The sequence below is a fragment of the Ursus arctos genome, unplaced genomic scaffold (genome assembly GCF_023065955.2).
Source record: "Ursus arctos isolate Adak ecotype North America unplaced genomic scaffold, UrsArc2.0 scaffold_2, whole genome shotgun sequence".
In the NCBI taxonomy this organism is placed as follows: Eukaryota; Metazoa; Chordata; class Mammalia; order Carnivora; family Ursidae; genus Ursus; species Ursus arctos.
This window is the reverse complement of record NW_026622874.1, coordinates 40,974,668-41,001,045: the sequence shown is the minus strand read 5'-3', so window position 1 is coordinate 41,001,045 and position 26,378 is coordinate 40,974,668. Positions and strand designations below refer to the sequence as shown.

General features: G+C 59.7%; 1 protein-coding gene across 2 annotated transcripts; it reads right to left on the bottom strand.

The window, feature by feature from the left end:
- Positions 1 to 638: 638 nt before the first annotated feature.
- CDK18 (cyclin dependent kinase 18) lies at positions 639 to 25,540 on the bottom strand. 2 transcript variants are annotated; one of them, XM_026480453.4, is made up of 16 exons: positions 25,495 to 25,540; positions 9,904 to 10,061; positions 9,678 to 9,817; positions 8,967 to 9,092; positions 8,086 to 8,142; positions 7,152 to 7,266; positions 6,868 to 6,962; positions 6,587 to 6,649; positions 5,790 to 5,913; positions 5,563 to 5,683; positions 4,680 to 4,777; positions 4,346 to 4,451; positions 4,172 to 4,214; positions 3,378 to 3,468; positions 2,976 to 3,053; positions 639 to 2,203 (listed from the first exon to the last, which is right to left on the bottom strand). In XM_026480453.4, exons 2-16 carry the CDS (start codon positions 10,025 to 10,027, stop codon positions 2,169 to 2,171), a joined length of 1,416 nt encoding a protein of 471 aa, XP_026336238.2. In that variant the 5' UTR covers positions 10,028 to 10,061; positions 25,495 to 25,540; the 3' UTR covers positions 639 to 2,168. The 2 variants fall into 2 exon arrangements, with proteins under 2 accessions (XP_026336238.2, XP_057171426.1); XM_057315443.1 differs by lacking the exon at positions 25,495 to 25,540 and adding an exon at positions 13,618 to 15,596.
- Positions 25,541 to 26,378: the final 838 nt, after the last annotated feature.

The window sequence follows — 26,378 nt, the reverse complement described above, 5'->3', positions numbered from 1 at the left end:
CTCCACACTAACTTCCTTCTCTGCAAGCAGCCAACCCACTGGATCTCCTCAAATTGGAAAGTCCTGATGGCCAGCCAGGAAGCTGCTGGACGGGGAGCGGCAGGAGGTCTCGTTCGGGGCCTGGCATCCTCACAGTGCCCTTGGGAAAACAAACGTGGACACCGAATTGGAAAGCAGAGTAGGATGTGGAGAACTTTGGGAGAGAGAAAGGAGGCTGTGTGCCCCCAAGGGAGGAGGCAGGCTGGGCAACAGAAGGACGATTCAAAGTGTGTAGAAATTGCTGGTGGATTGGATTAGTGACCTGTGCGCCCTGGTTCTGTGCCCTGGCCTTGGCCATCCCCCATGTCAACCCTCTCTTAAACCTCCCCTCCTTCCCTCCCAAGAAGTCAGGGAGCCATTGGGTTGGGGGAGCCAGAGGGGCGGATGCAGCAGCTGGCACCCCAGACCCCTCCCTGGGACCCTCTCTTTGCTCTCCTGGCTGGCCCCACCCCTCAGGCCCCAGGAGAGGCCTCCTCCACTCCTGCCCACAACACCCAGAGTTGTCTTCCGGCTCTGGAGGCAGCAGCATCCGGAATGCAGCAGGAAGGGTGCAGGACACGCCTCCCATGCCCAGGGTGGGTTCAGAGATACACACAAACCGAACTCTCTGTCCGCTTTATATATATACATATCCGAGCAAGCCCCACCCACCCTCGTGAGGCCTGGAGAAGGGCCTTCCGTCCTCCATCTTTGGCATCAATCTGTCCAAATCAGCTTTTCTGTACAACATGAATTAAATATATTATCTGTCTTTGTGCTGAGTCACGGGACATTCACAGTACAGTGGGGGAGGAGGGGAGGGACTTGTGGGGAGGCCAAGACCCTCCAGGGCTGCTCCTCAGGCCTAGGGGTTGGGCTGGGTAGGGGGCTTGCGTAGAAAAGCCAGGCCTGGCCTCCCCCTGGCCTTGCCATTCGAGATTCAGCCAAGTGTTGAGGAGACCTTGGTAACACAACAGGCGTGCTCGGAAGGGGTGGTGTGGGGGGCCTTCTTTGGGGCTGCAGCCCCCTCCTACTCCCAGCCCCCTGGGGTGGGGCTCTCGGGATCAAAGCCTGTGCATCCTATCCCACCTTCCTCCACCTCAGACTGCTGGCATGGGCACCCTGCCCTCTGGGGGAGCCGGGGGCACACGGAGGCTGGTGCCAGGATGGGGTGGAGCATGGGCAGTAGGGGCCGGGGAGGAGGGCACGGGGGAGGCTGTGCGAGCCCCAAGGAGCTGAGGCTGGCCTGGCACCAGGATCAGGGTGACCCTGCCTTACCTGGGTGTTGTCCCCAGGACCCTGGCCCAGGGCTGGCTTATCAGGGCTCAGGCCAGATAAGCAGGGGCCAGTCTCGGGAAAGGGTGGACAGGGAGGAGCTCGGGCCGGAGCTCCAGGGGCAGTGAGCGCTCCAGCACCTGCCAGTAAGGCAACCCCGTTCAGACTGGGGAGACGGGCAGGAGCCGGCTGAGGAGGCAGGAGTGCAGCTGGTGGTACCAGGCCACCTCTGGACTCAGCTGGGCATCCAGCAGCATAGGGGGCCTCTGGCCAGGAGAGGGGAATGGGGACAGGGTGAGGAGGTGGACAAGGGCTGGGCTACTATTCTCTGCTGCTCTGGGGACACCCTCCCTTCAGGTGGGGGGTGGGCTTTGGCACGCACACCGGCACCCAGGATTCCAGGGTCCTAGACGAGGTGCCATGGCACTTCCTGCTCTCAGAGGGGAAGAAAGTGAGTGACGTGGGGCAGGTAGCCCCCGGTGGGGGGGTATGGCGGTGCCCACGTTCAGGGCACAGTGCTCAGCCTGGCGCCTGGATCTCCCGTCTGTGTGGGTCCCACGCTGGTGCCCAAGCACCTCAGGGTGGGTAAGGGTCTGAGGGCCCTCCCTGCCCCCTCATCTCCTCCCAGGAAAGCGCTCAGGCCCAGGTCCAGGGCTGGCGACAGAGGGGTTGGGGTCTAGGTGAAGGCCACGGGGGAGGCATGTGGAAAGCAGGAAGAGGAAACAGCCGTGGCCAGCAGGGCTGCCAAGAGGTCCTCTGGGCCAGCCATTAGCCCTTGTTCCTCAGTCCTCCCAGGGCCACGCAGGCCCCGTCCCGCCCGCCGTTGTGCTCGCGGTGACCTCTTGTCCCGGGGGCTGCAGCCGGGTGGGCGCAGCTCAGAAGATGCTCTGTCGCCGGCTCTTCCCTCGGCCTGGAGAACAGAGGGGAAGAGGTGGGGCTGCAGAGAGGAGGCTGGACAGAAGGGGGCCCCGGGGGCCAGAAGGGAAGGGCGTCCTCCAGGGCTACTCTGACAGAGCCAGCAAAAGTATGCTCTCAGAAGCCAGTCGGTCCTGGGTTCAAATCCCCTCTCTGTTATTTACTAGCTGTGTGACATTGTGACCTAACCTCCCCTGCGACTCAGATTCATTGATTATGAAACGGGAGCATTCAAAGTACCTATTTCAGGGCGCCTGGCTGGCTCCGACGGTAGAGCCTGTGATGCTTGATCTTGGGTTCGTGAGTTTGAGCCCCACACTGGGTGTAGAGATTACTTAAAATATATGTACACACACACACACACACACACACAGTACCAACTTCAAGGGGTGTTTTAGGGTTGTGTGAAACAATGCACTCGTCACATCTGAGGCCATCAGCTGTTCTAGAGACAAGGTATGGTTCCCCCAGAGTGGAGGTGAGAGAATTCAGTTTGCAGACAGAATGTAGGCGAGAGAGCGTGCACCTTCATCAGGGCTCTGTCCCATGCAGTGTTGTGTCTGCAGTGGGGGCTGACAAGGGACGCACTGGGGGAGGAAGCCTGGGCAGGAGATAGGGAAACCAGCCCCTTCCCTGCTCCCCATGGGCCCCCCGAAGGGAGGCCAATGGCGGGAGGCCATGCTGATTCCCCACTCTGTTCTTCAAGAGGGAGGAGCAGCCTACCCCGGTCTCCGCTAATAAGGGGTGGGGGAGGCACGAGCCCCTACCTGGCTGCTGGAAGGCCAGGCCCCGGTAACCTGGGTCCTTCTGGAGCTGGATCTCCTTCAGGGAGAAGATGGATGCCGCTGTGGTGAGAGAGGAGAAAGGTAGGGAGAGAGACGGGTGGGGGCCCCCACACCCACAGAGCGCACCCTGGCTGGGGAACCCCTTCATTCAGGACTGCCCCAGGAGCCCCTAACTGGGCCTTTCAGGCTTCTTAGATCCCACAGTATTGCTCCTTAGTTACAGATGGGAACCCAAGGAGGGGAAGTCCTGCACCCAAGGCTGCTTGGCGGGACTGGGGGCCCCTGGCCTCTTTATTCCAGCTCTTCCACTCACACACTTGCTGCCCCCTTTCTTTGGTTCTGGGGTGACCCTGGCCCCTCCCCCAACCTCCCCCAGACACTCACTGTCTTCAAGCTGGTGCACGCGCTCTCCCAGAGACCGGAAGTAGGGGTGGCTCAGGGCTGCCTCTGCTGCCATGCGACTCTTGGATTCGTACTGAAAGGCATAGGGTGGGCTATGGGGCCCTGGCTGGGGGACTCTGGGGACCCCTCTGCACAGTGCAATTCCTACACAGAGTTAGATGGCCAGAATGAGCGGGGCCTGAGTCTAACCCAGGGGCCCCCAGGGTCCGCTGCCAGCCTCCACCTCCAAGCCAGCCCAAGGCAGTCTCCAGGCTCGGCTCCCAGGTCTCCAGCCACCAAAACAAAACCAAAAATGGGACTTCCAGAGAGTGACCTTCTCTTGGGATGGAGATACAGAGGCTGAAGCCACCACGATCATAACATTAATAATAGCAATATTAACACATAATACCAACAACACTCCTTTACTGTGTGCTTCCTTCAAGACAGGTACCATACTAAGTGTGTTGCATAATCTCAATGTATCCTCATGGCCAGCTTATAAAATATGAATATTAATTCCTCTTTGCAATGGAGGAAACAGAAGCCCAGGAAAATTCTATAACTTGCCCAAGGCTACACAGCTAGTAAATGGGTTTGAGCTGGGGTTTGAGTTCAGAATGAGCCCACTCCCATGACTGTGTGGAAACCAGCGCCCCTCCTGCGCCTGGAGGTGGGGCAAGGGGGTGGAATATGGGGGGGAGCGTGAGCTGTGAGCACAGAGGTGGGGTACTGGGGCTTCCGTGCTATTTGCCATTGGGCTGCCTGTCCCTGGGCTGGGCCGGGGGCACACTCACCAGGAGGAGGCTGGTCAGGAGGTGGATGCCATCAGTGTCCAACCTGCAGGAGGAAGGAGCTGGCACAGGTCTGGCCTGGATGGGGGGTGGGGGGTGGGGGTGTGCGTGGCCACCTCCTCAGGAGGGACAGCCCGGACCGTGAGCAGGAGAGGAGGTGTGGGGCGGCAGGGCTACCTGGGAGCGTGGCTGATGAGCGGCTGGGGGAGGTACCGGGGGAAATTGTAGGCTCTGAACTCCGACAGGGCCATCACACCGGGCCATGTCTCTTCCGTAGGGGTCCCTGGGGAGATGAGAGGGCGTGGGAAGGGCATAATGAGGGGCTAGGGCCACGGGCGCCTGGGAAGGGTGCAATGAAGGAGGTGGAGGCAGAGAATGGCAGAGGCCACAGGGGTCGCCGCCCCGTTGAGAGCAAGTGGGAGCCCCTCTCCCCAGTCCCTTTATGCGCCTGGGCTGGACAGAGTTCTGGCGCCCCCTGGTGGCTAGAGGGAGGGAGCGGCCGGAGACTGACCGAGGAGTCGGAAGATGAGGTGCAGCTCCTCCTTGACCGTGGAGCCGGGGAAGAGGGGCCTCCCCGTGGCCATCTCGTAGTGGATGCAGCCCACGCCCCTGCGGGGAGCAATGGGTAGGAACGGCGTCAGGCTGGGCCTCCCCGCACCCGCCTTTCCTAGGGCTGTTCCATCAGGGCACCAAGGGTGCCCTGCCTTGGCTCCAAGGGTCCTGGCTCTGGGGTGGGGAGCCCAGGACAGTGGAAGCTAGCACAGCCCAACCCGCCACAGGGGCCTCTCTCGGGCTCCTCGGGGCTCTAGGGCACTTTAGCCTTTCCCCTCACTCCATGGAGTTTGGGTCTGCACCCATGTGGCAGTTCCCCAAACAGCGCTGTCTCAAACTCTGTCCCCACCGGAAGAGGGAGTTCCATAATCCATTCTGTTGGGGACCTCCCCCCCCCCCCCGCCCCAGCACAGAACACAGTGGCCATTCATCAGAAACCTGGGTTTCAGCTTTAAAGTGGGGCTGATTTCTTTCATTCTACACCAAATCATATGCACTTAATTTTAACACAAACATAATAGATCCTTTCCAAAATTTTCAGCCGAACTGATGCTTGGGGAAGACTCGTCCTATTTACTGTGGCAGCCCTCCTGTGCCCTCTGGCAACCGCCTAGGGGATCCCTGGGGGGAATATTTCAGCAGCAGAGCCTTGGAGGGTCTCTTTAGAGCCAGAGGAGCCCTAATGTCGTCCAGACTAATTCTTTCCCAGCCGGTTACTTCAGGAGGCCGTCACACGGCCTCTAGTCCAAGGAGGCCAGGCGGTTCTCTGCAGAGGGCCTTGATGCAGCAAAGGGAACAAGGAGGCGTGCCCCCTCCCCCCGGGTCCCACGGCGCTCACTCACCACATGTCGATGGGGGTGGAGTACTCCGTGGACCCCAGCAGCACATCAGGGGGCCTGTACCACAGGGTCACCACCTCGTTGGAGTACGTCTTCGTGGGCACCGACTTGGCCCGGGCCAGGCCTGCGGACAGACACGGCGCTGAACCTCCCAGCTCCCTCTCCCGCAGCGCCCCCTCCTGGGGAGACTGCGCCAGAGCCGCCTGGGCCCCGCGGGCTCCGGTCCTCACCGAAGTCAGCCAGCTTCAGTTCCCCTCTCTCGCTGATAAGCAGGTTCTGCGGCTTCAGGTCCCGGTGCAGGATCTTGCGGCGGTGGCAGTAGGCAAGGCCCCGGAGCAGCTGGAACATGAAAATCTGAGGGAGGAGGGGGCGAGAACAGTGAGCAGGGGAAGGCGAGAGTGTGTCCCACCTGGGAGACCCTGTGTTTCTGCCCCGTGGCTGGGAGGGGCAGTGAGGTCCCTGAGAGCCACCCTTGGTTCCCCACCCATGCTGAGCCCCACCCTGGGCTCCATCCATCCAGGGAATCCCATCCACAGGGGAGGGCACGAGGTGTGTGGAAGAGGCAGCAGGGTGCTGGAGGCCAGAGCGTTCTCTGGCCCGGGGGGGGGGGGTGAGGGGGGCCACGCAGGGCCAGGAAGCCCACCTGGGTGGGGAGCTATGCCCTTGGTTCTCTCACAATGACCAGAAGGGGTCTCTTATCCCTTCAGACTTCTCCAGAAGCCTCGTTTCATCCATGGACCCATTTGACAGATGGGAAAACTGACGCTCAGAGTTGGAGAGGGGATTTTATATCAACAGCTAGATGGTGGCAGAGGGTGTGTGTCTGCACGGTGGGGTAGGGCGCTTAGCACCGTTCCCAGTATTCCCTGAATGGCAGTGACCTTGCACGCCCTCATACCTTGGTAGGTCTGAGCAACTCCAGCAGCTGGGCCCCCGGTGGTGAGAGCGGGTTCCCATGCTGGGCTTGAGAACAGGTGGGGACCGAGAGGGGCGCCCGCGGGCGGGCGAGCCTGCCGGAGGCCCTCACCTTGACGTTGTGCATGCTCATGAGGCTGCCACACTGGTCCAGATACTGCTTCAGGTCACTGTCCTGGAACACGGCGCCGGCTCAGCCCTGACCTGCCTCCACCCCTGGCCGGAAGCCCCTCCCCGGGCAGGGCCCAAGCTCTGAGCCGCCCTTAGACCCCCCGGGCCCACTCTTGCGTGGGAGCATCTGAGCACCTGACTCTAGCACAAGGCCTGGCCTGTCCCCCCGTTGCCCCACCCCCACCCCGGAGGGGAGAAGCTGCTGGCCCCAGCCCAACTCACCAGGTATTCAAACACCAGGGTGAGAGACCGCTCCGTATGGATGAGGTCATGCAGGGTCACAATATTGGCGTGCTTTAGATTCTTCAGGAGAGACACTGTGGGGTGACAAGCCCACCTGGGTCCCTGGGGCCCCCCACACCCCTCACACCCTCTCTTCCTGGGATCAGCCCTAGGAGCCCCCACTCCAGCAATGACTCTCTGCCCCTAGGCTCCCACTGGGGCTCAGGCCAATGAAGCCCTCCTCCCGGGAGCGCCCAGGAGCACAGGACCCTAGGGTGCTGTACCCTCTCGGATGGCAGTGCAGGGCGCCCCCTCCTCATGCTCCAGCCGGATCTCCTTCAGGGCCACGAGGTTCTCCGTCAGCTTGCTGCGCCCTTTGAAGACTGTGGCATAGGTACCCTGGGGACAAGAACCCCGGCAGCACCAGCCACACTCAGGCCCCACATGCCTCTCTCCAGTGCCCTCCTCCTTCTGCGTCTGCGTGGGCTGTGCCCTTCCCCCTTCTCCTCCTGTCACTGAAATTCTGTGTTTGCTCCAAGGCCCATCTCTCTCTGACTCTGCCCCTCGGCCCTCCCTGTTCAGAATGAACTGTCCTTCCCCTGAGCCCCCAGCAGGGGAGGGCCCTTCTACTAGAACACTAGTTTCGTTCTTCCTTATGTTGATGTTTACAGGGAGGTCTCCTCTTCGGTTCCTGGAGGGAGAGGGCCGTGTCTTCTTGTCTGTAGACCCCTGGCCTCCCCAAAGCCCTGACACACCGCGTGGCTCAGTGGTAACAGAAATAGCTAATGGCCCACAGTGCGCACTCTAAGCGCGTGTGCAAGCTTATTATAGGAACCTCGTCCATCCCCACGACAGCCCTGGAGGCAAAGCGATTACATCTCCATTTGACAGAGGAAGAAACTAAGGCACAAGAGGTCGCATCACTTGCCCAAGGCCAAGGCCACAGAGCTAGTAAATGGTCGAGATGGGATTTGAATCCAGAGAAATACTTGCAGGAAAAGCAAACAAACTGGTTTATGCCCAGAGCCCATGGGCCCCACTCCATCCTCAGACCCTCCTCCAGGACCTGGCCCCCCACCCCAACACCTGCAAAAGGCTGGGTCAGATTGGATGGCCAAGATGGTGTGCCTCTGCGGGGCAGGGGCAACGAGAAGGCAGGACAGGGTGGGCAGGGAAAGGCCCTGTCCCCATTCCTCACTGTCCTGCCCAGCCTCTTACCTCCCCCAGTTTGTCCAGTTTCACGTATGTTTCCAGTTTCCCAAAGCCGATATCTGACTGAGAGGGAGACACATAGGGTCCTGTGAGCTTGAAGGCCCCACAGCACCACATACATGACACCCCCGAGCCAGCCTCCAGGAGGGAAGGGAATGAGACCCCCATTGGGGAGAGGGAAAAACAGAGGCTAGGAGGGATGAGGGAAGCCACAAGTTCTGCCTCTTGGTCTCTCCTCTCTATCCCCATGATAAAGAACGGAACCCTTGGAAGTATGAGTTTCTTCCCTCCGCCCCCCTCCCCCGCAGTGGAGGGGGCGGAGCCAGGGCCGGGGCACCTGGGACGGCCACACACCTTCAACGCCTGTCTCTGCCTTGCTCAGACCATGTCTTGTTCTCCACTGTACCTCAAGCGTCCAGTTCAGAACCTGCCTCCCCGGCAGTGTCTCTCATCACCATACTTTCTCTAGCTCAGTAGTACCCGACCCTTAACAATATAGATTCCTGGGCCCCACCACCCGGAGTCTGATTCTGTAGGTATCTGGAGTGGGGGCCAGAGTCCACGTTTTGCAAAATGCTCCCAAGGAAATATGATAAACAGCCATGACTGGAAAGCACATGCCAGCTGGTCTACGGGTCTCACCGCAGTGGAAACCGTGGGGGCCCAGGGAAGGCTTGGGGCTCAGCTCCAGCCTTGGTGGGACTCACCCAGGGAACGGACATTGACCAAGGACTACAAGCCTCGTGAATCCTCTGAGGCCAGCAGGTGGCGCCAGAGGCCCACAAACTACGGCAGGCCTCCGCTGGGTCAGGCAAAACTCAAACCGATCCGTCCAGGCTGAGGGGGGGGCGTCTACCCCGGTGACCCCTGACCCTTTTGGGACTCACCAGGGATGCTCGGCGGGACATGCGGCTGAGCGGTTTGGGCAGGTCTGGACTCTCCAGCTGTAGCTTCTGCAGGAATTCCTGGGGCAGGCGGATGTCCATGGGCAGAGACAGCCTCTTGCTGGTGTCCTGCAGTGTCCGGGATGAGACAGGGACACCCGTGTTTGCTCCGGGTTACCTCGTGCTGTGGGACCCTCACTTTTCACCCAGGGCCTGGCTCCCCCTGTGGAGCAACCCCAGTGGGGCCAAACCACCGGCTGTGACCCCAGGCTCACAGCTGCTTCAAAGGTGTGCTCAGAGAAATGTGAACACACAGGGGTTGCTTTGTGACCTCAGGAGGTCCAGTCCCCTTTCTGGGCTGCAGCATAACCATCTATAGAATGAGATTCCAACGGATGGAAGCCTATTTTTCTTATGCATGGGCCCACACATACGGGTCCTAAGAACAGTAGTCGACTGTCTAGCCCTTGCTGTGTACCAGGACTGTTCTATGTATTCGGTATATATTAACTTGTTTAATCTTCACGATGACCATTTTAACACAAGGAGACTGGTGTACAGAGGCTGAGACACTTGCTCAAGGTCACAGAGCTGGTCGACAGCAGAGCTGGGATTGGAACCCATGAAGTCTGGCTCCCAGGCAGCCACCCTCCTCGGGCACACACCCTCGGTGAGTCCTGCCGCGCCCCCCAGGGAGAGCCCAGAGTCCCTCACCTCCATGGAGAAGCGGCGCTGGCTCTGCCGCCGGTACTGCAGGCCGGGGGACAGCTGCCCGGGGTCCTCCCCACTGTCTGTCGGGGAGAAGGTGCTGGACTCTGGCTGGGGGTCTCTGCCGAGAGGCCCGAGCTGCAGGTCTGAGAGGGAGAGGCGTCAGCTGCCTGCCCCCACCACTTCTGTCCACCCCCGGCAAGGGCGGGGCGGGGGCGGCCGGACCCCTCACCCTCCGAGCGCCGGTTGTGCAGCTGGTTGAACTGCTCTGTGAACTCGGCCAAGGACTCCTCGATGGTCTCGGTGCGTGGCACTGACAGCGAGAGGCGGCGCTTAAAGTTCTTCATCTTGTTCATGGTCAGTGGGGAGGTGGTGGGGAGGCGGCGGGGCCTGAGGCGGGAAAGGGGAGCGGAGCAGGTGAGAACAAGGCACCAGGCCGGGCGACAGCAGATGCGAGTTCTGGGTCTTGGTCTCCGTCAGCCCATCGAGGTCTGGGCCTGGCATTCGGGAGCTGGGGTCGCCTCTTCATCACCAAGGTTCCAGGACCGAGCCCTCTCCCTCCCTGTGACTCTCGTCCCCCGGCCCCCCCACCCCGGCCCTGGGGAGGTAGTCACACTATGCATTCATCAGTATAGCCACGTGCGGTAGGGTGGGCCAGCAGGATCCTGGGGGCCTCACCAGGGCCAGATGGTAAACTTTGAGCTGCTGGAAGTCTAGAGAATTCTCAAAAGAGGCCTGGAGTGGCAGGGAGGGGACCAGAACTGGAGCCAATAGCTCTTTACCAACTTGTGTTTTGGCTTGAGTATGTCAACACCCCGTCAGGAAGCCTGACTGACTGATGCCCAGAACATCAGCTTGGCCTGCAGCCTGGTGACGGAGTCTGGTCCAAACCCCACTTCACCCTGATACTCACACCTGGAGGTCCCTCTCTGGCTTGTCTTAGGTCCCTGGGAGACTGGAAAGGAGAAGGGACAAAGGAGGGGACGTGTGCCTCTGAGCTGGCCCAGCCCCATCTCTCCGGCTGAAATGTGGGAGGTCAGGAGCCGCTGAAGGTCTCAGGGGAAACACAGAAGCTTGCCGGAAAAAAAGGGCCCCAGGGACAGGAGGCTGAGCCCCTCTCCTGCCAGAGCCCTGAGGGGGAGGGTGTCCATGCCACGGAGAACACAGTGGGGGAGAAGGGTGGGCTGCTCTGTCCACCTCAAGGCCCCTTCCTGAGCCAGAAAGGGTTCCCTCCCTGGGGCTCCCCAGCCCTCATGCCCTCTGAGGGGATACCCTGCTGGCCACGCAGTTAGACTGCTTCTTCCTGCAGACCCGTCCTTCTGTATCTTGCCCTGATCGGTGCCCCCTGCTTCCCCAGTCCCCGCCCCCACCCCACCGCTCCCCTCCATGGTTTCATAAGTTCTGGTGTGTCTGCCCCCATCCTGCTCATCCCAAACCCCCTGGTGGAGCAGGGACCAAATGCCTCACAAGCGCGCCACCGACACCTGCCAAGAAGGCATCTAGGGCCAGTCCTGTGATGGGAGGGGGCCAGCCTGCACCCTCTCCCAGCTTTTACCTGAGCCCCCGGCACAGCCCGTTCCCAATCACTATCCGGTACCCCCGTTGCCAAAGACCCCTCTCGAATCCTCCTGGTTTAAGGGATTCTGGGTCATAACATGTTTGCTTCGTGACCATCTTTCTGCCCTCAGCCAGCCCGGAGAGGGTCCCCTCCTGGGGCCGGCGGGCTCCTGGCTGCCCCAAATGCAGCTGCGTTGTGGCGCTGCTGCAGCCCTGAGTCCAGAGACCTGGCAGCCCCCCTCCCTCAGGCTGGCGCCGGCGGAGCCCACCTCTGTCCGGGGGCCCGGAGTCTCACTTGGTTCCTCTCGACAAGTGAGGACTGAAGAGCCACTACGTGCAAGCACTGGGGTCGCAGTGGGGAGTGAAGCGTGGGCCCTATTCTCCAGGAACTCGGGGGAACTCCGGTTCCTAAGCTCACTCCTGCCCCCCAGCCTCAGCCGCTCTTCCCGGGCCCTGTGCGCTCTCGGGGCTGCTGTCTGTAGGACGCACGGCCGTGAAGCTCACAGAGGGCACTCACCCCGCCTCACCCGCCAGGGGCCAGAGGGTGTCCCATAATGGGAGCTTCGAGACAGCGGCAGCATACGGGTGCCAGGGACAGGAGGACCTAGATGTGTCCTACCTGTCGCCTCACATTTCCCAGCAGGACAGGCGAGGGAGCTGTCCCCCTTGGACAGGTCACTTGTTTACAAAGTTGGCCGAACACCAGTAGCACCAGGGAGTATTTTTAAAAATTCAGATTCCTGGGTCTCACTCTCGGAGTCTGGAACTGAGGATGGTGACTGGGAACATGAATTTTTTTTAAAAAGCAGCCCCAGGGATGCCTGCGTGGCTCAGTCAGTTAAGCATCTGCCTTCGGCTCAAGTCATGATCCTGGAGTCCTGGGATCGAGTCCCGCGTCAGGCTTCCCACTAAGCAAGGAGCCTGCTTCTGTCTCTGCCTGCTGTTCCCCCCGCTTGTGCCCCCTACCCTCTCTCACAAATAAATAAAATCTTAAAAAAAAAAAAAAAAAAAAGCATCCCCAGTGATGTGGAAATGGAGCCATGGTGAGAAGTATCTGAGGTCTAGATAAGGGACGGTAATCCATCCAGGATCCCAGATTGCCCTCCTGTGCTGAGACAGGGAATCCTCTGGGCTGGAGACGTGCAGGAGGGCAGAAGGCAGGCTGAGTGGAGCAGCAGAGCCCCCCCCTCCCCGGATTCCCCCCACCACCACACAGTAGGGAAGAAATGTCTGCCAGGCAGACTGATGCCCCAGGCTCGGGTCATGGTTAGCCTAGGGCTGTGGCGGGGGGGGGGGGGGGGGAGCCAGGCACTTGGTTCCTTCGGATCTGAGCTCTGCCAAGAGGGACTAGTCACGCCCCCTTCTAAAAACAGGGCTCCCCCATAAAGCCGTCCTGCAGTCTGGGATTTATGGGATGGCATGTTGGGTTCATGCTCAGGAATCCACCAGTAGCTGCCATAAATCTTATGCCCATGCTCCTGCCTGTGGGGGAGGGGGGCTCATTAGAAGCCTTCTGGGAGGAAGGCCCCCAATTTCTGCAAAACAGAAGAGATCCAGCCTGAGTAGCACCTGCCCCTGCTGTCCCCTCAGTTCAGTGAGCAGCAAGGAGCCTCCAGTTTGGGCAGAGGTGGGATGGAGAGTGGGCTGGGGAGCTAGAAGGAGGGTGAAGCTGAGGCCGGCTTCTCAAGCAGGAACGCAAGGCCAGGCGATGCAGACAGATGGGGACCGGCTGTCCTCCAGCCGCTCCAGAGACCCAGAGGAAGTGGCTGTCACTGGAGCAGGAGGGATGGAGGTCAGATATAAGGATGGACTTACTGATGGCAGCAGCAAGGCAGGCGGCAGGGGTGGTGACCACAGCAGAAAGTGGACGCCTCTCTCTGCGGGGGACAATCGGGGCATTGAACCCGGCAGGGTCTTGGGTGTGACAGGGCAGACTGAGTAGTGAATGCTCTCTGTTGTTCCCTCGCTCAAGACATAAGATGCCTCTGTCACTTTTCCCTTGAGAGAATCAGCTCTTCAGATTTGGGGGGTCAAGGGGGAAGGGAGACAGGAAAAAGGCCTGTCACCTTGTTGCTGTCTGCCCCTCACCCCCATGTGGGGACAGAAGGCCTCAGTGTGACCCAGCCTGAGGCCAGCCCAAGGCTGGGCACAGTGTGGCCTTTGTCCCCGGGCCAGGGAGCCATCTGGGGCTGTCCTCGTGCAACTGGTGCCAGGGGAAGAGGGAGCTGGGCATCCAGGGATGCTGGCCCGGCTGGGCCGGGCTGGGGGGGTGTTGGAGGAGAACAGGCCCCCTCAGGAACTGTGAGCATAGACCCCCCCAGAAGCAGACCCCACAACGAGGCCTTCCCTCCTGCCCCGCTGCCAGGTGAGCCTAAAGTTCTCAGCCTACCTCCTGTCATCTCCTCCTGGGCACACACCAACCAGCCCAGAACTTCCTGCTGGTGTCAGAGCAGCGGGTGGCACAGGAGAGGGAGGAGCCAGGCCGTGAGGAAGCTGACACTTGCCCAGAGGCCACTCCGTGCCGTGACCTGTGAGTAAGGCTTGAGCTTTGGGAACCGTAGCAGGAGAAGCTCCGACAGATCCACCATTCCGTCCGCTTGCTGGCCCGTGGAGGACACGGAGGCTCCCAGATGAGACTGACTTGCTCAAAATCATGCAGCAATGTCCTGCTTGTTACTAAGCGCACAAACTCCGTGACCACACTGCTCCCTGCTTCTCCTAAGGGGAGCACCCCCCACTCTGCCCCTCCCTGGGGCCCGGGCTGCAAGAGCCGTTTCCTGTTCCAGGTCTCCTCCACCGCCATCCCAAATTAAAAGCCAAATTCATTCTGGTGCCACCACCAGTAGGGCTGGATGGTGGCACTTTGGTTATATAATCTCTCTTAGCTTTGGCTCTAGTCCTTCACTTGACGAGTATTTATTAACCGCTACACATGCCAGGCACTGTTGTAGGCCCCAAGAATCTACTTACGAAAGAAAGACATAATTTCTGCCCTCATGGTACTTACATTTTAATGGTGGGGAGCAGCACAGACAAGAAAATAAATACATAAAATGCCCAGGATGTTAGATGGTGACAGGTGCAATGGAGCAAAATAAAATAGCAAAGAAGGACAGGGGGCGGTGCAGGGCTGGGGTGCTGCAATTTTAAACAGGGTGGTCAGGAAGCTCTCCGCGGGAGAGTGACATCTCAGGAAGATTCCAAGGTGTAGGCAAGGGAGCGAGTCATGCAGAATTGAGGGGAAGCAGATCAGTGCAGGAACAGGAAGTGCAAAGGCCCTGAGGCCGAGTGAGTTTGGTATGCTCTAGGAACAGCAGTATGGCTGCAGGGGCGGCCACGGGGGAATACAGAGCAGCGTGTTGGCCCCCACACGGAACAGGAGGGTTTCAGCAGATGAGTGACGTGATCCCCCTTAGATTTCAACAGGCTCCCTCTGGCTACTGTGTGGAGAACAGACTGTGTGGGCAAGGCAGGAAGCACGGAGCCTAGTCAGGAGGCTACTGCTGAGCTCCAGGGGACAGATGGTGGAGGCTGAGACCAGTGTGGGCACAGTGGAAGCGGTTGGCTTCTGGATATATTCTGCAGGTGAAGCCCAAGGGATGGGCAGATGGGGTGTCAGAAAAGAGTCGAGCAAGACTCTGAAGGGCTCTGGCTGGAGCCACTGGGAGGATGGTGTGGCCACCAGTGGAATGCTGGAGCGGAGGTTTGGGAGGGAAGACCAGAAACTGGGTTTGTGTCCGCAGACGCCGGGTAAGCTAACACAGCGTAGCACCGGCACAAGGAAGACGCCAGGAGATGTTAGCGCTCGCCTCCTCTTCTCTCAGACTCCTGCTCAGACGCAAAGAGGCCCCAGATAAAGCCCATGGGACACGTCCCTCCCGGCCCTCCTTCCAGCCTACAAAGGGCTCTGAGACCCCCGAGGGAAAAGGGGCGGGAAGCAGGGGTGTGGGCAGCTACCAGCAGCCCTGAAGCACCTGACGGAGAGGGAAAGACCAGGTGGGCAGGGTCCCCCCGACTTAGATGACACAACTCACCAGGGCCACACGGGGCAGAGGACCCCAGCCTCCCGGCGGACCGCTCTCTGCCCCGGTCCTCGGAGGGGAGAACGCTCCCACAGCAGGCCAGGCCGGCGCACAGGCCCAGTGCCCAGGGAGGGCACACAGCCTGCTGCTCCCAGGTCAGCCTCTGCCAGGCCCCAGACCTACCACCTGGCCCAGGCCTGGGCCACCCGCCAGGCCCTGACTGGGAGACGACGGAGGCAGGAGGCTGGCAGAGCACTGAGGGAAGCTGGGCAGCAGCACCCCCCTCACCGGAGTGAGACGGGTGTGGAGGGCGGGGGGCAGCTTCCTCTCTTAACCTCCAGGAGCCAGGCTTTGAGATTCCTCTCAGCAAACCCCTCCGAGACGCCCTTTCCCTCCTCCCTGAACAAAGCCCCAGTTCATAGCCTGCACCCAAGGCCCTTCGATCCAGCCCCCTGCCTGCAAGGGCTCTGGTCTCCCCGTTCCCCACAACCCAAGCTTGGCTCCAGCACCTGGACCCTGGCTAGCTCAGGCCTGGGGTCCGGCAAGGCTTCCCGGCCCCCCGGGGCCAGCGGCTGGCCCTCCGACGGGCACCGTCCGAGAAAGTGCCTCCTCGCACAGGGCCCCGGCAAGGGCTTTGCAAGCGCCCCTCTCGCTGGGGTGTTCCACCCCCTCTGCCTGGGGCTGCTGGCAGACCACAGACAGGCCCATGGTGAGCACCTGCTGGGCTCCAGGACCTGGTCAGGTGCTTCTCCAAGTTCCCCTTCTGCTTGCGTCCTGTTTTCTTTTCTTTCTGATCTCTGTCTCCGAGGGCCCAGGGGCAGGGCTTGAAGGCTGTAACTCTCAGCGGCCCACTCCCTGGAGCCCAGAGGGTCTGAGCCTCGGTCTCGAAGGCCGATCACTGGCCAGGATCCTTATGACACGACCCCCTCTGCCGCCCTCTCCCTGCCCCCCGCCTTGGCCACTCTGCGACTTTGGGCCTTTGGGCAGGTTTCAAAAGAACAAGAGGCCACGGCTGACCAAGTCTGCAGACGTCATGAGCTGGGACTTCAGAGACACTCCCTCCTCCCAGTGAGAGCGGTGCCTCAGGGAGCCCTGCAGATAGCATCACTTCCTTCATCCTCCCCCTGACCCGGCCCCGCATAGCACAGCACGGGGCATCGGGTTCCCTGGCTTGCGACAAACCTCAGGGGCGATCAGTCAGCAGCAGCACGCACAGCCTTCATCCCTGTCCTCGCCCCGCCCCAGCTCCGGCCTGGAGGAGAGGCTGGGAGCCTGGGGCCTTCTGGGTGGCCACACTGGAGGAGCACACAGAGGCCTTGCAGCCGTCCTGCCAGTGAGCAGACGCTTCCCGCAGCCTCTGCTGGGAATGCAGGAAGCAGGCCGGGAAGGCCCTCCCGGAGCAGGTAGGGCTAACGTGCAGGAAGCGTGGTCAGGAGGTGAAATGTCTGGGGCTCACGGCCGCCCCTGCTCTTTGGGCAAATGTACCATTTACCCCTGCAGGGTCCCACCTGATGGAAATGTCACATAATGAGGGCCACATGCTGGCCAGGCCTGCTCTCCAAAATTCTCTGCTGCTCGGAGTATGGAAGAAATCCCAGCTTTCCCACTTACCAGGACCATGACCTGGGAAAAGGCTGCATGCCTCGGTTTCCCTGTTTGCTAAATGGGGAGAATATCTCATCCTCGATCCAACTGCCAAGAGCCTACCAGACTTAACTTTCTTGGTTGCTTTCTGACGATGTCACTCCCCTCTTTAAATTTCTTCAACATCACACTGCCCTCAGACGGAAGTCCAAACTCCAGGGCCCAGCAGACCAGGCCTCTTGTGTTCTGATCTGTCTCCTTCTTGGGTCTCGGTTCTCACCACTCCTTGGAGGATGCAGTATTACGGGGTGTACTTGGCGTTCCCAGAGTAAACCACACTCGTGCCCCACAGCGCTGCACGTGCCATTCGTTTGGCCCAGGATGCTCTTCCTCATTGTTGCCTACAACTTCCAAACTCAACTGTCGCTTCCTTTGGAAAGCCACACATGGCCACACCTCCTCCCCTTAGGTAAAATGGGGTGCCTCCTCCTTGTTGCTTCCCCACCAGCCTGTGTACATTTGTCACTAGACTGTCATGTCCTCCAGGACGAGAGCAGGGTATTGGTGAGCTCTTTGCCCAGCACCTTACGCAGCCTACGGGGTGCTCAGGGAATGAATGAGGTCACCAGGCCACTGCGCCCCAAAGGCTTGTTTAAGACTCTTTCCTCTACATACATATCAGGCCCACTGAGGACAAAGACCGTTAGTCCCCTTGAACCTCCAGGATGTTCTGTCTGCGTGCACTATATGCTGGTTTTTTCCTTCTTTCAGTGCAGCCAAGGCCCTGTATCTAGGTTTATCTCATGAGGCCAGCTCCAGTCTGAGTAGGTGGGCCCAGCCCTGCCCTCTTTCTGGGCACCCCAGAGCAGGGCCCGTGGTCCAGTAAACCAGCCCTCGACCCCGAACATCCTTGGTTCTCCTGACTCTCAGTGGGAACCTGGGACATTGGCAGGACTGGTGGGCCAGGGACTAGAGAAAGCCAGTCAAGTGCTCACATTTTCAAGGCTGGAGAAAGGCATAACGTCTTCCAAGAGGCCTTCTGCGATAACCGTCACTTCTCCCCTGGCCTGAGAGCTTACCGGCCCCAGCCTTGGCATCCTGGACATCCCCTAGCAGAGCGCCTGGCTCCCTGAACGGCACCTGTTCATTTGTCTACTTCCCTGGTTTGCCTGTGAGCATGTTAAGAGTGAGGACTGGGTCTGACTCATCATGACACCCCAGGCCTGGCACTGAGCAAACCCTCAAACGACCAATGAGTAAATATCTGAAAGCTATGAGTCTGGAATTCTAGGGGCTGTTTGGAGACAAGAGAGCAGCCAGGAGACTGTCAGTTGCCCACTGGACTCAAAGCCTTCAGCTTTAACCTAACCTGCCTTCTCTGGCCAGCTCTTGGCTCCGATGGCAATCGCGGGGGTGGGTGGGGGGACCACTGAGGCACAGGGGGAAACTGCCTGCAGGGCAGTGACTCCCTCAGCGAGGCCTGTGGAGGTCTCCGCTTGGGCAGACGACCCACAGTGAGGGACAAACTGGGGATGGCGAAAGACCTAATGCTAGGTTCCCACCAAACATCATTGAGTTGGGGCCTACGGGGTTGGTGGGGAGGGGGTCTGGGAGGGCCCTAGGGCCTTCCTCATTGCAACGGAGGCCCATATATCATCTTCTGCTTTTTCTTTTTAACCCTTTTTGAGATCCAGCTAAGTCTGGTCTGCAGTCTTCGGGGAGGCTCTGGATTTGCAAGTGCTAAGACGAAACAAGGCGCCCTTCCTCCAGCTCTGGTTCTGGCTGTGCAGAACATTCTAGACCAGAGGCTGCGGCAATGGACAGTAAAGGCAAGACCCTCCCCCCATCGCCCTGCCTCCAGACCAGGCCTGCCTCCCCTCCCAGGCAGAGAAGACATTCCCTGCTCCTTTTAGCAGGCTCTGTTAAAGACCCTCGAGGAAGGTCCCTCAGCCGCCTCGCACAGCGTTTTCAAAATCCCAAAGAACCTTTTCTGAGGTCTTCCTTCAGTCCCAAAGGAAACAGCACACACCTGTCTCCTCTCCATTTGCTTAAGTGCAGAGGCTACTGCCCACCATCTTCCTCACGACGAAAAGGAGGAGAAATGAGGCAGGTCAAGTCCACCCACCGTCTAGCTCTCCCTCACCCAGGCAAGAAGGCAGCTTTCTCGGTGGTCTGTCATGAGGTCCCTGTGAACATCAAGTGCGGGCATCCCTGGGGGACCTCTCGGTCTCAGGAGCAGGGAGGGCAGGAGGGGAGGCTTTCCCAGCATCTCTAGACTGTATTCCTATTTATACTCCACTCCCATCCTCCCCCCCCATCCCCCCCCCCCCCCGGTCTGGCCCACATTCCAACAGGACCCCCGCCAATATTCTCCAACCTTTAGGGCAAGCTGGACTCCTGACGCTCAGCATGGCTTCCCTCCCACCAGGCTGGGTCCAGGCCTGGACCACCTCCTGCTCCTCCCTGCCTCCAACGCCCCCTCTGAGAAACTTCTGAACGACTAACTCACCATTGCTCAGCTGTTCTCTAAATGCCCCTTCAGTGGCACCTGCTGCCTGGAGCTGCTCGGGGAAGGGGTGGTTTCTCCTAGTCACTCACTCACTCCACAAGTACCTGCTGGGGGGTGGGGGGCAGCCGTTGTCCTGGGCTCCACGCCCTGTCCTCCCCTGCCCTGGCCTCCTGGCTCTCCTCCGGCTTCTCTCTCCCTCCCCCATCTGCCAGACTCACTTCCTCTACCTGTCGCTCAAAGCCGGGCGCTCCCCAGAGTTCCCTCTCCGGCCTTCTGCTCTTCCCCTCTGAGCACCCTTCCTGGTGACCTCATGCTCTCCCGTGGTGGCAACCGCCAGCCATGTGCGGATGACTCCCAGACCCAAAGCTCTAGCCCCAGCAAGCCCCAGGGTGGCAATGAGCAGGTCCCACTGACTCCCCGCCCTGCTGTCTGGATGTCCCGGGGGCGGGGGTCGTCTGACATACTAGAATAAACCTCACTGAGCCCGGAGGGAGCAAATAATTTGAGATGTGTTTCTAAGTGAAAAGGGTGGCTATGTGCAACTCGTAAAGCTCGGTGTGTGCTGGATATCCACGTGCCATACACGCACACTTATAAACATGAACATTACGTATAATCCAGAAAGATACAAGGTAAATTGCCAACAGCAGTTACCTCTGGGTGGCAGAACTGGGAGTGACTTTCATATCTTCTTTTTGCTTACTTGTACCCTCCAATACTTCCATAATGGCCATTCGCTGCTTAAGTTAGAAGAAGTAACACTTCTTTTTAAATGAAAAGAAAGTATTTTTAGATTGAGATTCCAAAACTCTTTAGTGCAAGCCTGGGGAGAACTATAATTATCTCGAACAGGGATTGGCAAACTTGTTCTGTAAAAGGCCAGATAGTCAATATTTTCGGCTTTGGGGGTCATATGGTCTCTGCTGCAATCCCATGACCCTCCTCCCTTTGTAGAAAGTGCCCGGAGACAAGACGGACACAAGCGAGTGGGACTGTCTTCTAATCAACTTTTACTCGGGGACCCCAACATCTGAATTTTATATCGTTTTTAATGTCACAGAATATTATTTTCCTCTTTTGAATTTTCCTCAACCCTTTAAAATTGTACAGACCATTCTTGGCTCATTCCAGGTCAGAAGGGGCTGGAGGTGGCTGAGAGCCCCCACACGGAGGCTTGCCCCGAGCCTCCAGTGTCTGTCCGGTATTCGAATCCAGCACCCATTCCTTTGGGAGGTTCTTTTTCTCCACTTATGTGGCAGTGGGGAGGCCTTCCAGGGTGTCCTCGGTCATCCGAGCCGTGGCAGGGACGGGCTTCGCAGGCCTCGGCTGGGGGAAGCCTTGTCTGTGCTTCAGAGTTTAAAAGAATGGAAGGCGGGGTCCCTCTGGAGTCTTGGAGCACAGCTCACCTTAGCAGCGGGATTGGCAAAAGTTGGACCCACAGACCAGTTATCTCGGATGGAGCTTTAGAAATCCCTTGGTCTGTGCCCTCATTTTTCAGCTGAAGAAGGCAAGACTCAGAAAAGGGGAATGACCTGCCCAAGGCCACTCAGGTTGAAGGGGCAGAGCTGAGACCAGAATGGAGGGCCTGTGACCGTGACTTCAATGCTCTCTTTGCTCCTTTGGGAACTGCGAGGACCTGCCCAGAGATAGCCCTCCCTCCATGGGGCAATGTTACCAGGGCAATCGGCAGCCCACTCAAGGACCCCCTTGCCTAGGGAAGAAGCAATGTCAGCTATGGTCTCAGCCCACAGCATGGCACCCGGCTCAGCCACGGTGGGGGATACTGCCCGCGCGGCTCCATGCCAGGAACACGGAGGGGCTCTGGGACCCCTCGTCTGGCCTCATCCCATGCCCTGCTGACAGAGGTGGTCTGGAGACCCAGCACTGCTGACATTATGAGTGATACCCTCGGGCACGGGACCTCCTACCTGCTTCTAGGCACTGAACCCTGCCACGACACGGGGATGGACAGACCAGGCCTGGTCAAACAGCAAGGCTCTCCTTTGCTGGATGCCTGCGGCCAGAGGAGAGAAGCAGCCCAGGTTCCTGAAGGGCCTCCCCACCCCACCCCACCCCCGACAAAGGCAAGAAAGGGTAGACTTCTTTAGGGAAGCAAGGGTGTAAAGACAGAAATCATTCTGGAGTTTTGTCAGAACTTACGACAGTAACAAGAAAATGCAGAAGGTCCTTGGAATGAGGGAGACTAGAAATGTTTTAAGAATAGTTCCCTTCCCCCATTTGAGGCCTCAGCCTTGGTTGCTACAGGGACCAAGCAGAAGCCAAGCTACTGAGAATTGCCGCGCGGGGCCCAGTGACTCGGTCGGCCACTGCCCCTCGCTAATGACACGAGGTGAGGCAAAAGCCAGCAGTGGCGTGGCCACTGTCTCGCTGACGTCCTCGCAGCATGTGAAGTGGCAGTCCCACTCTCCCCCATTTCTCGCTGAGGAATCTGAGGCTTGGGTGAGCAAGGTCCTGCCCCTGAGACACCTTACTCAGCAGCAGGGGCAGGACTGGAGCCAACCCGAAGCCAGTAAACTGCCCCCACCCGCGCTGGGCAGAAGGCGGGCGCTCGCATATAAAGAATGAATGAATGACCAGCCGGCCATTGTAGGGTCACCTTGTCTGTCCCCAGCCCTCTAATTCCAAGGAAGACTTTACTTGATGTCGGTAGGTGGGGTGGGAGCACAGGTGAGACCCCGGTCCGCGGTTCCAAGAAAGAGGGTCTCACCACCATCCCTTCGAAAGTTCTGGCCAATGTCCCTGAACCCAGGGTGTCCTGTCTCACCAGTGACACTCATGCCTGCGAGGAGCTTCAACAGCCTTTCTGGCTGCAAGCCAGACCTCATACTTGCCTTTGTATCCCTCCTCCCCTACAGATGAAACTGAAGATTTCAGAAGCAGATGGGCTCTCCTTTAGACAGGAGTCCTGGCTGAGATGCGCCCACAGCTTTCCCTCTCCTTGATCTGGGCCCCACCCCTGGCCAGCTCCTGCCGGGCCCAGCCCCCGGCTCTGTGGGGATCCTGGGCCCTTGGCCCCAGAACTGCAGTTAGCCCGGCCTTAGAGCTGGGTTCTAGGGCTATGCATGCAGCTGTGGGGACCAGGACAAGACAAGCTTAACCCTGGGGCGCTCCCACCCCCTGGAGATGGCAAAGCGCCCACTCAGCAGCTGTTGGCAGCAGGGCAAAGGCAAAGGGTCCAGGGTCGGGGAGAGAAGGGGTGAGGGCAGGACACAGGGCTACAGGAGAGAAATGTGACTTGTTCCCAACAAACGAGCTGAAGCTAATCAGGTGAGTTTGGACCCAGGCCAGCCACTCCCTCACAGACAACACAGCAGAACAGGGACAGTAATCCATGAAGTGGTGAACGAGGGTCTTCTCAGCCCAGGCCAAGGAGCTGGAGGCTGCTGGTTTTCCCGCTCCCAGTGCCCACCTCGCTCATGCTGGAAACTAGAGGGCAGAATCCCCACAACACAGATTCCTGGTCCCCTCCTGGCAGGTTTCCATCTACCCCTTCCTCCCCAAGCTGGAAGAGCAGGAAAGATGCTCAGGGCCCAGGCTGCTGGGATTAGGAAAGCCTGCCTTGGTCTCTACCTGAGAGCCAGGCATGGTGTGATAACTGGGAAATTTCCTTCCCGAATAACCACGCACAGCTCAACTAACAGTCATTGAGCATCTGCTCCATGCCAGGCAGTATGTGTTATCTCATTTAGTTCACCTAGCAACCTGCCCTACAATGACCCCTACTTCACAGATTGAGAAACTGAGGCTCAGAGAAGCTCAGGAGTCTGCTGGGGAAAGGGGGGTCAGCTAATATGTTCTGGACCTGGGTTCCAACAAGACCCTGGTTCGCCCTCCCCTTTAGGTCTCAAACTTAGAGAAGGAAAGGAATCAGGAGAGATGGATAGAGATGCTGGACGAAAGTCCCAAACAGAGTGACCCCAGAAAGAAGAGGCATGGTTGGGGCAGAAGCTGGGAAGACCAAGCCAGGCTCTGCCCTACAGCATGGGGCATGTCGGCAGACGACAGAGTCTGGGTCTCCAGAGAAAACCGGTGTAGCCCTGAAGGCAGCGTCATGTCCCCTGGGACCTCGGGGGTGGCCTCCCGGGCAGGTGGCCGGATCCCGTGAAATCTCAGACCAAGAACCTGCTTGTTCCAGGGATCTGGTGTCTCCTCTCCTGCGACCCGTGGAGAAGCCTGGCTCTGCCTGGCACAGACAAGCGGGAGCCTCCGTACCCGGGGCACCACACCCATCCTGCCTTCTCCTGAGGACTGATGTCGAACCAGAGAACACCAGGGTGGCCCAGGGACTGTGAGCAGGGGGAGCTCAGGGTCAGATGAAAGTGGGCGAGATCCCATTTATGTGAGACTTGGGGAAAGCTGGTCTCTCAGAGTCTGTGTTTGCTCGCCTATAACGTGCGATGGTAAGACCTGCTTTATGAAGCCGTGGGACACGCTGCTGGGCACCCAGGAGCTGGTCTATAAACGGTAGCCACTAAGGCATTCAGAACTCAGGTGTAACTTACTGAAGTCTACTCTGACTCTGGAAATGCCCATAAACATGGGAGGAACGAGGGCTCCATTCTGGCGGGGGATGGGTGGCCAGTGGGGAAGAGTCCCAGGCTGTGAGGTTGCAGGGGTGGGGGGAGGCCAGCCTCCCAGGCTCATCAGCGGCCCAGGAGGTGGCCGGGGCAGAGTAATCCGAGTCAGCAGCTTTGCTGTGGCAAGGTGACCCTCTCCAGACCGCTCTCAAGATGAGGACCCAAACCCAGAAGCCAGTGTTGCCTGGGACCACCCTTGCCTCCCCTTAACCCTAAGCAATGTGTCCCGGCCCCCTCCCAAGGCTAGACTAAAGGTGGGGGGGATCTCTGACAGGTGGTCTCCCTGTCAGCTAGTCCTCCCAGCATCCTTGAGGATTCTGCTCCCCCTGCCCAGGGTCCTGGAATGTGCTGTGTGCCCATGCCCTGGGGGAGAGGCCACCTGCATCTCACAGGGTCTGGGCCAGGGGGGACAAGCCGGTGCTGGCAGTGAGTCACCGTATCCAGGCCACAACTGAGGAACTGCAGAGGGATGGGCTGGGGGTGGGGATGAGATTCTGGGGAGCTGACCCCCACCCCTCACACAGCCCTAACTTTCCTACCCCTGCTGTCAGGAAAGGGTTTGGAGTGCATGAAAGAGGCCACTGGTGCCTAGGAGGGTGCTGACCCCACAGCACGGAAAATCGGTCACTTTCTCCACAGCCCGACGCCCACAGGGCCTGCAGACAGCTCCAGGGAACTCCCGCCGCTGCCAGCAGGGAGAGAAGAGAGGCCTCCAGCCGGTACCCGATTTCAGATTTCAGATTTCTGATCCTCTCTCCCCCTCCCCCGCCCCCCCTACAGCAGAATCCTCAAGCCACACGGCGCAACAGGCCACCCGCTGTCCTTCCCCACCGCTCTATTAACCCTTCGCCTACTGCTGCTGCGGGGTGGGGACCACGGCCCTTGCGGTCTCCTGGGGGTCCGAGAAGCGGCAGCAATCCCCAGAGGGCCCCACCGCCCCCACGCTGGAACCTGCAGGGCTTCACGTGTCCTTCCACCTTCACCCCTGGGCTCTGGTCTCCCACCCTCCAGCCTGTCACTCTGGAAAGTTCACTGGAGCCCAGAAAGCCTTTCAAGGCGCGATCTGGCCCCACACTCGCGCGGGTCTCCCGTCACCGGAGACTCCCGACCCTTGCCCTTCCCAGAAGGAAGGGCGATTAGAAAGCGCCTGGTCTGAACCTGGGTGGAAAACTTTGCTTGCTAGGGTTCAGCCCGGAGCCCGGGGGCCAGAGTGAGTCCCGGCGGAGACTCCCCGAGGGAGAGGGGGGGATCTGCGAAGGCAAACCGGCGCACCTGGAACTTGGGAGGGGCCTGCTTCGGGCATCACCGCCCCCCCCCCCCAAAAGCGCGAGCCTGCACGCCTCGTGATCTCCGATCGCCCCGCGGCGCTCCGGCATTTCCCTCCAACCTCCCGCCCTAAGGCAAAAGCAGACCGGCGCCTTTAAGAGCCGCTCCGCTTACCTTTGCTCGGTTTACCCGGCGCCGCGGTGCCCCCTCCTCCGACCGCCCCCTTCCTCCCCCGGCGCGCCTCCCGCCCAGCCCTCCGGACACTGCGCGTCGCCCGCGGGACTCACCGCGCGTGTCCTGGGGGCCGCGGCGCGCCGGCACCCGCCCGCGACAGCCGGGGTGCCGCGGGGCTGGGCGCCGTGCCCTGCGCCCTGCTGGGGTCGCTGCCCGGGCTCGGGGCTGCTTCCCCTGCTCCGGAAAGGTGAGCGGCTCCCCAGAGAAGCTGCAACCTGAGCTGGAGGAGGAGGAGGAGGAGGGAGAAGGGGAGGGGAAGGGAGGGTGGAGGAAGGTGGGGAAGAGGAGGGAGGGGGAGGGGGAGGAGGAGGAAGGGAAAAACCCGGCCCCTGCCAGAGTTTTTCACGTGTACAAGTTGACTCCTCCCCCGTCCCTCCCGCCCTGCCCACAGCCGCTGCCAATCCCCAGGGCTCCCTCTGCCCGGGTGCCCACCCCTTTCTCCCACTCTGGGAACCAGGGTCCAAGTGCCTCTTCCGGTTTCGTTCCTAGGCCTGGCCTCTGCCAGCCCTCTGGGCCTGGCCCGGAGAGTCTTGACTAGACGATGAGCCCCTCTGGATCAGAGCGCCGCAGGACTGGGGCCGGACTGCTAGGGGTGAAAGGCAGATAGTGCCTTTCTCTAAAGGTAGCTTCCCCACCTTCTGAGTCTGATCCTGGATCCCAGCACCGGGCACCCCAGGAGCTAATGCGCACAGGCCCGACCTGTTGGCCATATTTGCCTTTAGTGTTCTTGCAGCAGTAGCCCTAGGGCCCTCCCTCTGCCCTGTCCAGTCGGACTTGTCACTTACCTTTTGGGGCCAAGCTCCCACCTGGTTGACCCCACCTCTCTGGGGCCTCAATGAAGTTTCACCATTAGCCATCACCCCCACTTCCTACCCTGAAGGGTAATTCAGTTTGTGCTTTTGGAATTAAACCCCACAGGCCAACTGAGAATCATCCA